This window comes from Myotis brandtii, unplaced genomic scaffold (assembly GCF_000412655.1).
Source record: "Myotis brandtii unplaced genomic scaffold, ASM41265v1 scaffold13, whole genome shotgun sequence".
Lineage (NCBI taxonomy): Eukaryota > Metazoa > Chordata > Mammalia > Chiroptera > Vespertilionidae > Myotis > Myotis brandtii.
Window position 1 is genome coordinate 1,293,478 of NW_005354595.1, and position 15,967 is coordinate 1,309,444.

At 37.6% G+C, this 15,967-nt stretch overlaps 1 protein-coding gene across 1 annotated transcript in view; it reads right to left on the reverse strand.

Moving 5' to 3' along the window:
- Window positions 1-9,160: 9,160 nt before the first annotated feature.
- MUSK (muscle, skeletal, receptor tyrosine kinase) overlaps window positions 9,161-15,967 on the reverse strand; it is a 64,771-nt gene continuing 57,964 nt past the window's right edge. The window contains exons 12-15 of the mRNA XM_005859764.2: window positions 14,064-14,262; window positions 13,158-13,349; window positions 11,554-11,702; window positions 9,161-10,438 (exon numbers count right to left, since the gene is read on the reverse strand). Of these exons, the coding sequence (XP_005859826.1) occupies window positions 9,756-10,438; window positions 11,554-11,702; window positions 13,158-13,349; window positions 14,064-14,262 (1,223 nt within the window). The 3' untranslated portion in view covers window positions 9,161-9,755. The remainder of the gene's footprint in view (window positions 10,439-11,553; window positions 11,703-13,157; window positions 13,350-14,063; window positions 14,263-15,967) is intronic.

The following is a 15,967-nucleotide window of genomic DNA, read 5'->3' on the forward strand; positions in this document are numbered from 1 at the left end:
TTGGAAACTGGTTTTGTCCGCAACAATATCCCACAATGGTGATTAATATGTTTTTTTTGAAAAGAAAAAAAAAGGAAAGAGGCTTATTATTAAAAGTTATGTGAAAAATTGTGACTCCTCAAGCATTTCCTGGTCTTCTTTTCTGCCTTCTTAGAAATTAAATTTACCTGTGGTTTTTTTGCTCTCTCAGTAACACTATTCTGTAAGTTTTTCTCTCTTCCTCATTGTATTGCTCACTGCCTGTCACTTCTGAGAGCACTTTGGGGAATGACTGAAATCAGAGTGGCTCCTTGTTCAGACTGCCATAAATAACGTGGCCTGAGCAGAGTGATGTGGGCCAAGGTGGTTTTGACAGTTTCCTGAGAAGGTGAACTCTGAGTGGGAAGGTGACTTAAATGAGCGAAGATAAAATGAGTGAAGCCATGGCACTCAATGGGCTTTCCTTAAATCCTTAAATAGAATGCGTTCCAATAATTAAAAGAACAAGATAGCAAAACTGGAGTTGACATTAAATCATATGTTTAGTCCATGCTGAGTAAAGCATCAATTGAAATAACAAGGAGTATTATACTAACCACCATGGTGCTAACATTGCTAAAAAAGCAAGTCAGAAAGCAGTGTCAGGCCAACTCTTCTAATTTTAATCACAGCTCTAAATAGTTAAGCGCACACCCAGAAAATGATAGTGTATATCTAAGTCTGGTGTTTTTTGTGGTTACCATCTCTCTGACATAACCTTAGTGCAGGTGGTTTCTCCTCTTATGGGCAAAATTCTAAATATGGTGCATACTTTTCAGAGGCTGTGGTTTGAAAGGAGAGTCATGATGGCTACTTGTGTAATTACAGGTATGATGACAAAGCTTATAAGAAAAAACATCCCTTTTGAATCTCCTAAAAGTTTTTAATTAAGAGGGACCCAGGAAGGAAGACATGTAAAGGCTTACAAGTCGTGTAATTATTCTCCTTCACCTTTATTATGCTTTATGCGCAGATGACATGATCTTTTAGAAGGCAAGGCAAATATCTAGTCACATGTGTAGCTTTGTTTGTAATTATAAAAACTGCACTGGCCAAGATTTCTGTCGTTTAATCAGACCCTCATGCCTGTGACCCTTTGCTGCCGATGAAGTTTCTGGCCCTTCAGCATATGGAATGACCCACAGCACTGAAAGTCACTGGGAGAGTGAGCAGTGCCATTGTTTTTATGGCGACCTGGACCACAGTACAGACTTATAAGTGTTTGTATCTCGGTGACTGTGTTACTTAAATAGACATAAAGCAAATAAAAGAATGGTGACCTGAAATGGGTCTGTTGTAAAGATTTGAACCCACATGGACAGGGCAACACCCTCCCCACAATAAGGAATGAGCACAGCAATGAGTTCTCCCCTTCTAGGTTCTCCTGGAGTAACACATAGGTCATGTTAAAGAGGAAATATCCGTATCAGTGCCACCAATCAGGAATGGCTAGCAGGCGCATGAGAAAAATTGGTAAATATTAGCCAGCTGTAAAGGGAACGGGAGAGGGTATTGGAAGCTGTTAAAATGGACACAAAATGCACGCTTGAGAAGCGTATCTAAGGCAGCAGCACCAGTACACGAAGTGGGCACTCATCCTGAAGAGGCTCTGCGACTCCTCCCTGACATGAAAGGCAACACCATGCTATGAGGCATCTTTTCAGCTTTGCTCCTAGATCACACATAGAAATACGTAGAGCAGAGAACCAGGCTCTGGGGAGGAGAATTTGAAGCTTTGTCTATAATAGGTAGTTCGAAATGTGAGTATGAAGCTGGGAAGAGAGGTTTGATCTAAAGATAAACACATAGGTAGTACTTACAGCCCTGCAACTGGAGGAGATGACTACGGTGTGTATAGATAAAAGAGAGATGCTGCCCAAGGACTAAGCTGTGTGTGGCATGTTCCAATATTAAGAGGCTGGCAGGAAGAGGGAGGAAGCAACCAACAAAGAAGATTAAGGATGAATGAGCAGATAATTCCCAAGCTATTTTAGCTATTCTTGATCAAAATGGTAGACCGAACCCTTTCCTTTCCTCTAAGAATTCACTGATGTGACAGTGAATGTATATGAATAAGAAAGAATAAATCTATGTACCTGCTGGAGCCAATCTAAGTGCCAGGAGTTTGACAAATATTTGGAAAGCAGAAAGTCTCTTAGTGTTCTTATTCATGAACTAGAGGCCCGGTGCACAAAATCCGTGCATGGGTAGGGTCCCTAGGCCTGGCCGGCGATCAGGGCCAATTGGGGCCTTCCGGCTGCTGGCTGGGGCCTCCCTTCCCTGGCTGCCTGCTGCCAGCTGGGGCCTTCCTTTGTTCCGCACCGCCCCCTGGTGGTCAGCGCATGTCATAGCAAGCGATCGGTCTCCTGGTCAAACTCCCGTGAGGACAATTTACATATTAGGGTTTTATATAGAGAGATAATGCAGGACACAGAAAATGTAAACTGCTTCCTGTAGTACACATGAGCCAGCTGTCAGGGGAGGTAAGAAGTGATTTCACATGAATAAAGACAACAGGCTGTGAATCAACAGAGAGCAGGGATGGCCTGTGAGTGGTCAGTCAGAGTGGCCAATGAGACACTTGTATATAAAACACCGTGGACCACAAGGTTCCACCACCAGCTCTGGCACCCAAATGCTTTCTGAATAGATTGGAAGATTTGCCTGGGAAGGGCCCTTGAGGTGAGCCATGAACCTAAGTAGGGAGGTTGAGTAGAATATGGGGAGAATGTTAGACTTTCACAGGGGATGGAAAGGATGAAGGAATAACAGTTCTTTCCAGAAGTGAAATATACTGAAGTACTGTGTCCTTAGAGTCTTTCATTATCTTGGCAATTTGGGGGGTTCTAAGTCAGTCTTGCCTATACCCTTCCCACAAACCACATGTGCAAAGATCCCAGGGAGCCATCCCACTGAAGAGAGAAGCCCTGATACATAAACAAGCAACAAAACTGCGAAGGAGCCCCACTCCTGCCACCAATATGAATCCAAACAACTCTAATTAGTAATCATATGGTAAATCAAAGATCAACAGGCATTTATGCAGAACAAAAGCAGGAAATAGGAGAGGCAGAAAGAGGAGAGAGAAAAAAATATAAAAAACAGAACAGAGTATAAAAATTCTGTGATATTTTAAGTGCTATTCCATCCATGAAATAGGGGAAATAAAAAATTAAGGGAGATTCAACAATATTACCATATTAAGATAACTGAATGTCATTATTTACTTGGCAATGCATAAATATTTACATAGTTACACAATTGTAGCTATTCTGCATCCCTTTTTCATAATTAGGATCAACCTATAGTTAATACCCAAGTCTTAAATTTTTGAAGAACAAAATGCAAATATTATAGGTACTGACAGCACCAAAACAGGTGTATTGCTAACTGATGTAGAGTGTAGGGGAAGGGAAAAAGTGGTGAAAGGAAGTGTGAGAGCTCTAACTGTATCTTACCTAGTCAGAATAAATGGGTAATCTTTAAGTAAAATCTTTTAAAGTTATGACAAACACTATAAGTGATAAGAATTTAACAAATCTCAGGAAGTAGAGAGGGGGTTTGAGTAAAAGTGTTGTAAAATGCCCACCTGTTAGGAAGGGAGATATTGATTACCCTTTTAAATTGATCAGTTAAGAAAAAGACTCAAACCTGTTTGTTAGAATTGCAGTAGTAATCATCAAAGAACTGAAACCAGAAATGGATGAAGTGGGACCAGAAATGAATAGGAAGAGAAATTTTATTTTTTTATTTGTACCCTTCTTCCAAATTTGTTTTTTTATGAACCATATGTATGTATTGCTTTTACAAATAAATAACAATTATTTAAAAACTAGAGGTCTGGTGCATGAAACCATGCACATTGAAAGGAAATTAATTAGAAGGTGGCCGGTGGGGCAGGACTGTGTGAGATGGGCTGGCCATGCCCTGGAGCCAACCTCCCACAGTCCCTCCCATCCAACCACACGTGGGGCAGTGCTGGGGCTCGAAGGGCGTCTGCAGAGTGAGCAGGGTCCCTCTGGCAGATGGGGTCCTTCAGCCTGGCCTGTGGGGATTGGGCCGAAACTGGCAGTCCGACATCCCCAGAGGGGTCCCGGAGTACGAGAGGGCAGCCTTCAAAGTTGCTGTCCCTCGGCAGCTCCTGCATTGAGCGTCTGCCCCCTGGTGGTCAATGTGCATCATACCTACTGGCTGCTGGTCAGCTCAGCCAGTCGTTTAGCCTTTTATATATATATATAGATAGATAGATAGATAAAGTAATCAAGATTATAGAGAAACTCTTAAGTTTTGAAACTATCATAATGCCGACACCAAACTCTAATAGAGAAGAAATAATAAACTTTTAATTTTATAAATTTATAAATATTGGTGCAAATAAATTTTAACAAATCAGATTTGGTTAAGAAAGATTATTCCCACAAAGATATTTTTTAGGAAATAAATTCATATATTTCTGCATATTAACAGATTAATTAAGGAAAAAGCCACAATCATCTCAACAGACTGAAAATTTAGCATTCTTTCCTGATTAACAAAATCTTAATAATGAAAGATAAGTAGAAGTATATATTTTTAACATGATAAAAGTAGGTGAAACATGTATGACAAAATTTTGCTCCTTAATATATAAAGTGCTTTTCTAAGGCAACAAGAAAAAAATACATCCAATAGAAAGAAAAACAACAGTAGGAGGCAAATCAAAGAGTAAATAAATTGTCTCCAAAACATTGAAAAAATGTGCAACCTTATCTTATTTAAAGAAATAAAGCATATACCATAAAATAAAAATTTTAAGCTATATTGGCAATGATTAAAATGCTAATGCTCAATTTTGGTGACTTTGAAAGAATGGACTTACTAGTATTTGACTGAAAGATGTATAACATTGATAAAATAATGGAAGATAATTTCTCATATTAAAAAGCTTTAATATTGTATAGACCTTTTAGTCTAAAAATTCCATTTCTAGGAGTTACATCTAAAAACAATCACAATTTAAGATAGATGCTCACAAAATTTAGCAACAGGATTAATTACCAAAACATTATATTTTATAATGAAAGATAGAAATAAACCAAATGTCCAACAATAAAATAATAGTTATATTAATTAAGTCCATATAATAGAATACTTGTTAGCCATTTAATACTTGTTGACATGGAAGATATTAATGATATATTTAGTGATTAAAGCAAAGCTTGAAACAATACAATGATATGATCTTGCTTTTGTTTAAAAATTATCTATCAATCATCTATCTACCTACCAATCTATTTACTTATCTGAAAAAGGCTGAAAGAATACTTATCTTGATGTTAATGTTAGTTACCACTGATTGCTATTTTTTATTTTCTTTATTATTATACATTGCATATATTATTATTATATATTATTGCTTATTGTTTTTTCTTTTAAAAAGTAAACAAATATCGCTTTTATAATAAAAATGTACAGTTGACCCTTGAACAATGAGCGGGTTAGGGGCACGGACAACTCCCTCCCCTTACACACACACCAGTTAAAAATCTATATATAACTTCTGACTTCCCTAATACCTAGGTTGTTCCTCAGTATCCATGAGGCGACTGGGTGTGGGACCCCCTGCGGAATCTAAACTCTGTGGATGCTCAGATATCCTATAGGATGTATAATCAATGCATGCAGTCAGCCCTCTGCATAGAAAACAGTATAGGTACTTATTGAAAAAAAATCCGTGTATAAGTGGACTTGTGCAGTTCAATTCCGTGTTGTTCAAAGGTCTTCTATAAACATTATTTTAAGGTGAAAGTATAAATACTTTTTTTTCCATGTGTAAAGTATAACACCAGTTTATAAAATGAATCTTATAAATCAATTAGAAAATGAATAACACAATAGAAAAATGGGGAATCATAGATGATTCCCCAAATAAAAACTATAAATGACCTAGGAACAAGAAAAATTCAACTTCACTAGTAATTAAAACAAAATTAAAATGAGATATTTTTCTATAACCAGATAAACTAAAGATTTCTTAAAAATAGAGAATTAATTCTCTGACAGCAAGTGATTAGGGCTGTGAGATCTCTTGTGCAATGCAGAGATGAGAACCCTATTTCTAGGGAATGTGACAATACATAACAAAAGTCTTACTATTGTGCATGCCATTTGCCCAAACATTATCTTCCTCAGAATTTCCATAAAGAGGTAATTATGGCCATGTCCAAATAAGGATGGTCATTACAATATTGTTTATAATAGTGAAAATTAGAAAAACTCAAATGTTAAAGAATAAGAAAAAACTAAATTATGGTATAGCCATAAAATGGAATATCAGAAATCAAATTGGACATTTTAAAGATTATTTTGTGACATGGAATAGGTTCATAATACACTACAAAGTGAGAATTGTTCTTTTTCTGCTCCATTACAATCCCCCCAAAATTGTCGGTTTTTTATTTTTTTATTTTTATTTTTTTGGTGTTATGTAATATACTCTGGTACTCTTGCCATGCTTGATAGTTGACCACTTAAGATGACTTGGTGTCTCACACTGTTCTGACACTTGTTAACAATGGCATGATGAGTATCTTTCTCTCTCATCTCTCTTTTTGAGTTTGTACAATGATTTTACAATGGGAAATTTATTTAAAAAAGAAAACAATACTGGTAAGTAATGGGTCCATGTTCCTCAATACAGAACCTTGGGATAAGCATTAAGGAAATAACAGTGATCTTAACCTAAATTGGAAATACATTTAGAGGTAACAAAAAGAAACATGCTATCTACTTGACTTTCTGATTAAATTGACAATGCTACAATATATTTTTTTGCTATTCAATGAAGACTTGGATATGAAGTTAATAATAAAAGGGGTATAGTACATGCAAATTACAAATCACCTCCTTACAGTCACAGAGGTTCCCTCTCTGTAAACTGAAGCACCACAGTATGGTGGTTGAGAGCTCGGCCTCTTTGATCATACACTAGGCTCTGTTGCTCTGTGTGCTTGGGCCAGTTACACAGGCTCACTGTGCCTGTTTGCTCACCTAAAATGTGGGCATGATGATAGTACCAATGGCACAGAGATGCTGTGCGGTTTAAATTAATATATTTAGAGTCCTTAGAATATACATGGTAAGCATTCAATAAATGCTGTCAGATAGTGTTATTTTTATTATAACTATTACTGTAGTGGGAGTTGTACTTGTTATTTTTAGATGTGAATCATTTTTAATGAAGTTGAATGGTTGCATAATATTTACTTGCTTGCTCCCTCACTCACTGTATTTACCTATATTTCTATAACGTTTTTGGCTTTGGTTTCTTGAATATCAGAACCTAAAACACACACAGACCGAGAGCCTGGGAACCTGTGGAAGCCATGAGAAAGAGACAGGGAAGTCAGGAAACTCATTGAGCAGAAGGGAGGAAAGCAGAGACTAGCTCAAAGTGGCAGACAATAGAACCGAGGCTATGGAAACCTGGCTCTGAGGGCCAGCATGACACCCGCAGTACAAGCCACATGGTGGGTACTCTAGTAACTGTATTGACCTGCTTTTCTGTGGGTAGTTTTTCTGATTGGCTTGACTTCCATGTCTTTCTTTTATAATAAGACTTTCTCAGCTGATGAAACCGGAAGACACCTTTGAAGTTTGCAGAGCATATGTGATACACATATGTGAACCATTTAAAATATGACTTGGGTATCTACATGAAAGCTCTCGACTTGCAGTGGCCCTCTCCAATTTCTCTGCTTTGTTTGGCCTCTTGGCTTTCTGTTTTGAACTCATGCTGCAGCCTTATTCTTCATCGAGCCCTTTGGGTACCTGACTCAATTTGAACTTATAATCAGGACTTTTATGTAAAGCACCTCCCTACTTAGGTCTCAATCCTACTTCCTACTTCCCTATTTATGAATCAGAACTATGAATAGGCAGGTCCTTACATTGTTATAGCCCATGGAATCTGCTCTGGCCTAAAAAGGGAGGAAGATTAGATAATAGGCAGGTAGGCAGTGATAGAGCTTGAGTATCATGCAGTCAAATTGAAGGGGAGGGAATGTGAGCAGGAGGATTTTAGAAAGTAATACTGATAGAATATCAGGGGTGAAGGATAGGACAAAGTCTTGGGTAATTTCTATGTGCTTGTCTTGGTTGCCTGGAGTGACTATGAATAAGAAATGGGAAGTTTTCCAGCAAAGATGACAAGTTGCATGAAGGTGGATTTGGAGGTTGCAGGTGGAGCCTTCCGGCAGACAGTGGAAAATCTGCTTTCAAGAATTCTGACCATTTCTCCATTGCCTAACTACCAATTAGTGTAAATTAAAGTAAGCAGGTATAGTGTAGACTGCTATTTCCTCTTCCCTGTTTATTTGCTTCTCGGGAGAATATAGGTTCATGCCCAGATCATTCATGTTGGTCTTAAATACAGACACATTGTCTGGAGCTCCACTGAAAAATCTAGCGCCACAGGAATCTGAGTCCCAGAGTATTTCTAAAAGAATCATAAAATGTAAAAAGATAGGTTATCATGCAGAAAGTTGGTAAGCAACACTATATTAATTCTACTGCCTATTAAGTTGGTTTCTAAAAGGAAGAAATGTCAAAAGGCACAAAAACATCAGGTCTAAAATAACTCAAAGCCATAAGATCATTTTGTGAAATCCCATATTATAAACTATGGTTTAAGAGCTTTAATAGACTGTGGCAAAATTAATGAATGACAGATTTGAAATATGAGGCTTCAAAAGTAAACACAAAATCAAATGGTAATATATTGCAAAAGGTATATAATATCAGACCACAATGTTATTTAGAAAGTTATTTCGGCCAGAGTGCTTATCTTTATATAAGAAATAAAGGAAAAAAATAGCTAAATAACTGAAAAAGGACAGAAAGTCCTGGAAAGAGGAAGAAATAAAGATGAAAGCAAAAGAAAAGATACCAATAAAAATTTCAAAGAAAAAGATAAACTTATAAAACTCAAAAACATTTTTTTTTCAGAAAAATGTTAGGAACAAAATAAGTAGATTAAATTCATGACAAGTGCATACAAAGGAAAAACATCTGAAGGAGAAGCACAAAGACAGAAAAAGGAACTAAAAATCACAGTAAGAATGAAGACTTGCTGACTGCTCATTTTATTCCTTACAAACCCCCTATCAATAAAGTAAACCATAACTCTGTAGGTCACAGACAAATATCAAAGTATGCATTAAGTGCAAGAAAGAAATTGAATAAAAAAACCAAACATCCATCTTTGGGTGGGGAGACAATGAATGTGTTTTTCTTTTTAGTTTTCTGTTTTATTTAAATATCATACATGAAGATACACTACTCCCAGAATGGACAGGAATTAGCTCTACTAAAAATGAAGCTCTGTATCACATTTCATATTAAAATGTAATACAGCAGAGTATTAAAATGTAATACACTGCTGCCAGCTAATTCAGGAACAGAGCAGATGACATTCTTTCCTGTACAATATGTAATACAAACTTTCCCCATGAGGAAGAGTAGTTATCTCTGGTTATCTGACATATTCCTAGCCTGTGTTTCCAATCATTAACTTTCAATAGATTGACCTCCTATCTGAGTTCTGCGCAGTTTTTGTTTTTCCTAAGAAACAAATGACACGCTACTCATGTCTACTATTGTTCTTTCTACCTAGGTCTTGTTGGGCCTCTGGCACTGTGTTCCTCTGGCTCCCAGAGTCTGAGAGGAAACGGCAGTGTTTTATTTGCACATCTTCCACCTTAGACACTCACAGTTCCATCTGCCCTCTCGCACATGCGTTCCAGAATTCGGTGAATACTGGCGAAGCTGGGTCTGTCGGCAGGCAGCTTGCTCCAACACAGACGCATTAGATTGTACAGCTCCAGGGGGCAATTCTCAGGGCAGGAGAGGATGTTGCCATCTCGCACGTAGTAAATGACCTCCTCGTGGGCCATCCCATAGTAGGGCTGCAGGCCATAGGAGAAGATCTCCCACAGGACCACACCATAGGCCCACACGTCAGACTCAGTGGTGTAGCGGTTGAAGAAAATGGACTCAGGTGGCATCCACCGGATAGGGATCGCATCGTTCTCATTAGCTTTGTAGTAGTCTGCTGAATAGATGTTCCTGGAGAGGCCAAAATCGGCAATTTTCACCACCATGTTCTCACCCACCAGGCAGTTCCTGGTGGCTAAATCCCGGTGGACAAACTTGCGCTCTGAGAGGTAAGCCATGCCAGCTGCTACCTGCCTGGCTATGCAAAGCTGCTCAGCGCAGGAGAGGGGCGGGGGCCCAGGGCTGGAGATGTGTTCCCTTGGGGACAGGTCGCTGTGACTGAGGCTGCGCGCTGTGTGAGGCGACATGCTGCGGAGGAACTCGTTGAGGTCGCCATAGGCCATGTATTCAAAGAGCAGGCACATGGGTTTCCCCACGGCACACACACCTGGAACCAAATAGCATCCTTTGTTAGGTTGGGTTTCCAAAGCGACACACTGGGAAAAGCACTAAAAGCAAGTGACCAGATCAGAATATGGGGCCCTGGCTTTTTGTTGACAGCTTCATAGTCAAATATGGACCCCGTCTCTTTGTGTAAACATCTATTTACCTAATAAGATGCAGGTATCTATCATTCCTCCTAGGGTGCCTTAGCTCCTGACCCTTCCAGTGTTCCTTCTATCATCCTTTAACACAGTACTTATCCTATGTCATAAGCATCCATTTATTTGAAATTTTCCTCCCCAACATTTTGAAAGTAGAGATTAAGTCTTTTTTAAATTCTGCAAACTGACCACTTCGGTAGACCAGGTACTCAGTGTTTGGTGAAGGAGTTTATGAATGGATGTTTGAGTATGTAAGTAATTCCTCTGTGTTTCTGCTACTTCTCTGAAGAAGGATAGTAAGGAAGGTGTCGCATGAAATTTGGGAAGAATAGCAAAAACAATCCCAAGATCTTAGATGAAGTTTTCAGGTTGCTGCCATAAAACATTCTGAAATTTAGGTTTTACAATATTCATGCTAGAAAGGAAAAATGTTAATATAAAGAGTCTTAGAATTAGTATCAGGAGGACATTTTTATATCTTAAAATCTTGCTACATTTGAGAGGGAAACTGGGCAACTTGGAATATTAGATCATTTGGGCACAATTTTACATCACCATAAAAATAGATTATTAGATCTACTTATTTTAGGCAGTAATTAAAAGTCTCCATTCAAAAAGGAAGAGAAATAAAAACACTATTATCTTGGCTTATTTATTGTAGGGTTACTTTTTAATTCCAGGGATGTTAGCAAACAGTATATTTCTATGTACTAGGAAGAAAATAAAAGAAATGACAACATTGTACTCTGTAAAATTTTAAAAAGCCAGTTTTTAAAAACTGAGGTGAATTAATGAGATGTTCCACTCCCTGATACAGAATCTAGTATATAGGAAGGAACAGAGACATTTCTCTGGTCAAGGCATGAAGGAGGAAAGCACAAGTGAGGTATGAAGGAGGAAAAACTGGCAAAGCCTCTGTTTTCTGATACAATAAATGTCTTCACTCATATGCTCATACCTAAGAGTTTCACAATGTTAGGATTGTCAAATTCCGCCATGAGGGCCGCCTCCCGCTGAAAGTCGGCTTGCATGTCAGCTGAAGCCTCTTCTTTGAGCATCTTCACTGCCACCATGGTGGACGGTTCGTGGGGGAGTAAGCCTGGAGCCCTGGGAGGTTCATTTATTTAGAAAGAAATCAAAGATCAAGAATCGTATTCATAGTCACATGTCTGCATATTCATTTACATCCCCCCATTTATGCAGCCTTTTCCAGAGCCTCAGAATCAAAGAAAGATGCCAATAAGTAGATTGTACTTAAAATTCCTTGACTTCAATTAATAAAAATCACTGGGGCTATTTTCAATATAGATTAAGTTTGAAAAGTTCAGTATTCATAAATTATAGGAATTTTTACAACCCCACAGACCCAATGGGATTATCATTACCATCCTAATCCCTTAATCTCTGGCGAGAACCTAAATTCTGGGAGGGTAGGGACGATGACTTATTCATCTCTATGTCCCCAAAGCCCCTACAATGATACATTGCATATTTTTGGTTTTTAATAAGTATTTGTGTGAGATTTTCATTAAACATGTAAACTTCCTCCCAAGGCCACCTTGAGTGGATGTAAAGTTGTGTCCCACCCAAGAGCACCAGATCAAAGAGATAATTGGTGTCCACATTCTCTGGCCCATCAGTTCTGAGGAGCTGCATCATGCAGAGAGGATCTTTTATTCCAGTTCACACAAAGGGCTGGCATTGGGCCTAGTGCAGTGGTCGGCAAAACGCGGTTCGCGAGCCACATGTGGCTCTTTGGCCCCTTAAGTGTGGCTCTTCCACAAAATACCACGTGCGGGCGCGCACGTACAGTGCGATTGAAACTTCATGGCCCATGTGCAGGAGTCGGTTTTTGGCCCGGGCGAGTCTATTTTGAAGAAGTGGTGTTAGAAGAAGTGGGGGTACGTTTGCTGAGGTCGACCCCTCAGATTGAGGACGTTTTTAGCAAACGCCAGCTTAGGAGTACCCTAATTAAGTTAATAACAATGTATCTACCTATATAGTTTAAGTTTAAAAAATTTGGCTCTCAAAAGAAATTTCAATCGTTGTACTGTTGATATTTAGCTCTGTTGACTAATGAGTTTGCCGACCACTGGCCTACTGCATACTTGTTTCTCAAGCTTGTTGTTTTCTGACATTTTTGCATTATTTTTTCTTTTTCTGTTTTTCTATTCTAAGAGCATCTATTTAGTATCTATAAAGGTCAGGCCCTGAGTGCTTAAATAGAAAAACTAGATATTGAAAATTGAAGAGAAGTATATTTGAGAATTATTTACTAAGAATATTGCAAAAAATTATTTAAAATTATTTTCTAAAAGGGAAAGATGATTAAACTTTGCTGATTACTTATAATTTGAACACTATACAAATGAAGATTCTCCCCATATACACACCCTCCTTTCGAGCAGAGAGGGAAATTACTTAGATTCAAAGTACAGTTCTCAATACAAGTAAGGTTGATGGCATGAAGAATTAACTGCTTTGATAATAACTATTATACTGGCCTGGTAACTTTTCAGACACAACGTATTTCAGTGAAGAGATTTATTTACATTTTTTTACCTTGCTTGAAAGACCCTTCCAAATGCTCCTTCTCCAATATCCCTCACATATTCAATATTATTCCTTGGATACTCCAGGCTGAGCAATTTGGGATTCAGAAGGAGTGGCATCCTCTGGTACATGGGGTTAGGATGCAGTCTGTCCAGCAGGAGCTCAGACGGAAGAGTAGTCAGGGTCACTGCTGCTGATTCTCTGCAGGATAAGGTAAGATCAGTAAGGAGCTCAGGCTCAGGTGAAATCTTTATACTCAGACTTATGTTCTAAAGAGATTTGGCATTTAGTAGGAAACAAATAATACTAAGACAGCCAAAGATCGTTCAGTTTTAGAGCAATGAAGTATTTGGTCTAGAGCAGCTGTGGGCAAACTATGGCCCGCGGGCCGGATCCGGCCCGTTTGAAATGAATAAAACTAAAAAAAAAAAAGACCGTACCCTTTTATGTAATGATGTTTACTTTGAATTTATATTAGTTCACACAAACACTCCATCCATGCTTTTGTTCCGGCCCTCCGGTCCAGTTTAAGAACCCATTGTGGCCCTCGAGTCAAAAAGTTTGCCCACCCTGGTCTAGGGTCAAATGTCACATTTTCTCAGGAGTTTTGTCCAGTCTAGCAGTGGCAATGGAGATGAGGGGGAAGATGGGAGCAGGACTAGCCATATTCTTCCAAATTATTGTTTAGCTTCTATGTGCTGAAAATGTCAACCTGAGGACATGTGATCCTATGCAAAAAGTTACTGATATTTTAAAGATCATGGTGGGGTGCTTAATTTTAAAGCAATGTCATGGATGTCATAAAAAGACTGGCATGGCAGTAATATGTATTCCACCTCCCACCCCCTATTCCAATATTAAATATGTAGGTTTTAAAACATTACTGCATGTGGTTAGATTAAACTAGAACCTCACCTTTTCTTATTTTTCCATTGTTTTCGCCTTCGGCAGCAATAAAGAGTGGTTATGGTAAGAAGCGCAAATACTGCAAAGCTGGACATGATAGAGATGATTACAGTCATGGAATATGCAGGTGAGACAGAAGAGGAGGAGGAGGAGGAAGGCAAATTTGGAATGTCCACACTCGGCTTTGAGGACGTCATTGATGGGAATGCTGAAAGTAAATAATAATGCTTGTCATTCAGCCTTAAACTTTTAAATTGCAACTTTTGTATTCAAGCAATCAGTAAACTAAATTTAATTTTAAGAATATGTTTTTATATATCAGATTCTCCCTGGATATATATCTATAAAGTCTAATTTTAAGGCTCCAGTGAGGTCCAGTTGAAAGTAAATCCAGCTTACAGGAGCGTAAAATTTAAAAAATGAGACTTAGAGAAAAAAACTTTTTTGGTCACGACCAAAAAATATAGACCTGGGGGAGTCTGAGGATGAGGGGAGTGGGGGGGGGAGGGGGGAGGTATCTGTAATACTAGCAATAATATGAAAAATAACAAATAAAAGCAGAACAAATAGTTGTCCATAAAAAAACAGAAAAACAACAGATCCTGGACTAGTGCTCTTTCCAATGCATCATGTTGTTTGCGACCTGACAGCAATTGTGGAATTTGTTATGAAATAAAGTCTTTTAATGAAATTATACTTGAAGTCAGGGTTGTCTAAAGCTGAGCTTTATACTGTTGTTTTACAAACAGAATAAAATTAATGGAAGAAGATGAAAAATTGGGACACAAATGAGCAGCAGTTAGTTCATCTAAAAATTGGCCACTGTCAAACTCCCATTCAAAAGGTCTATGCAATATAAAAATGAGGTGAAATCTGCATTACTGCTAGAAACCAAAAGATGCCATATGCATATCACTCAGTCGAGTGCAAAGTACATTAGATATCTATAAAACAATCATATTAATTATATTTTAAGTCCTTTTAATTGATTAAGTAAAGACAAGAACATGGATACAGAGTATTTTAATAATATAATTAACAGGAAAGTTTTACTAGTAAAGAATGAAATTTATACCCTAAAAAGAGAGAATAAACCTTATTTTGAAATATTTGTGGAAAAGTGACAGACATGATGTTTTTGTCAGGCCACCAAGGAAAATCTCAATAAAATAAAAAAGCAGAAATTATGCAGATCCGTTATTTGACCAAAATGCAATTAAATAGATTAAATAAAATCCAATAGGACATCTAAAAAAAGAAAATATATTCAGTATCTTTTCCATCATAGAGTAAAAAGTAGCCATAGAGACCAATTAGAAAATGACTTACTAATAGGAGGTATGGAATTTGGCCAAAACTGTGCTAAATGATAAACTCATAGCATTATCTCTTTCCATTAGATAAAAAAAAGAAAGAACTAAACATTTATCCCCAGACTTTGGAAAGGAAACAAAAACTACAGAAAACAAAGGAAAATAGAAGATAAAGTAACAGTCATGTACAAGCAGAAATTAATACGTTAGAATACATATACCACAAATGATAGAATTTAAAATAGGTGAATAGTTGGTCTTATAAATATTATTAAGTAGCCTAATCAATGGAATTTTAATTTTAAAAACATAGGAAAGGCACAAACATACGAATTAGGAATGTTGAAGGAATTAGACAATAGATTCAAAGGTCAATGAAAATAAAATAATTACATTTTTTAAATCTTAAGGGAAATGCTATTATTAAATTTGAAGAATTAGAAAATCTGAATATAGCTATAACTAGGAAATTTAACCAGTTAACTGCCACGATATTTTGAATTTAATTAAAAAGGGGCGGGGGGCTAAACTGGAGAGCTGCTAATAATAAAGATGGGGCAGTCATTAAAAGACAGGGAGAAGTGACTATTTTTGTATCTG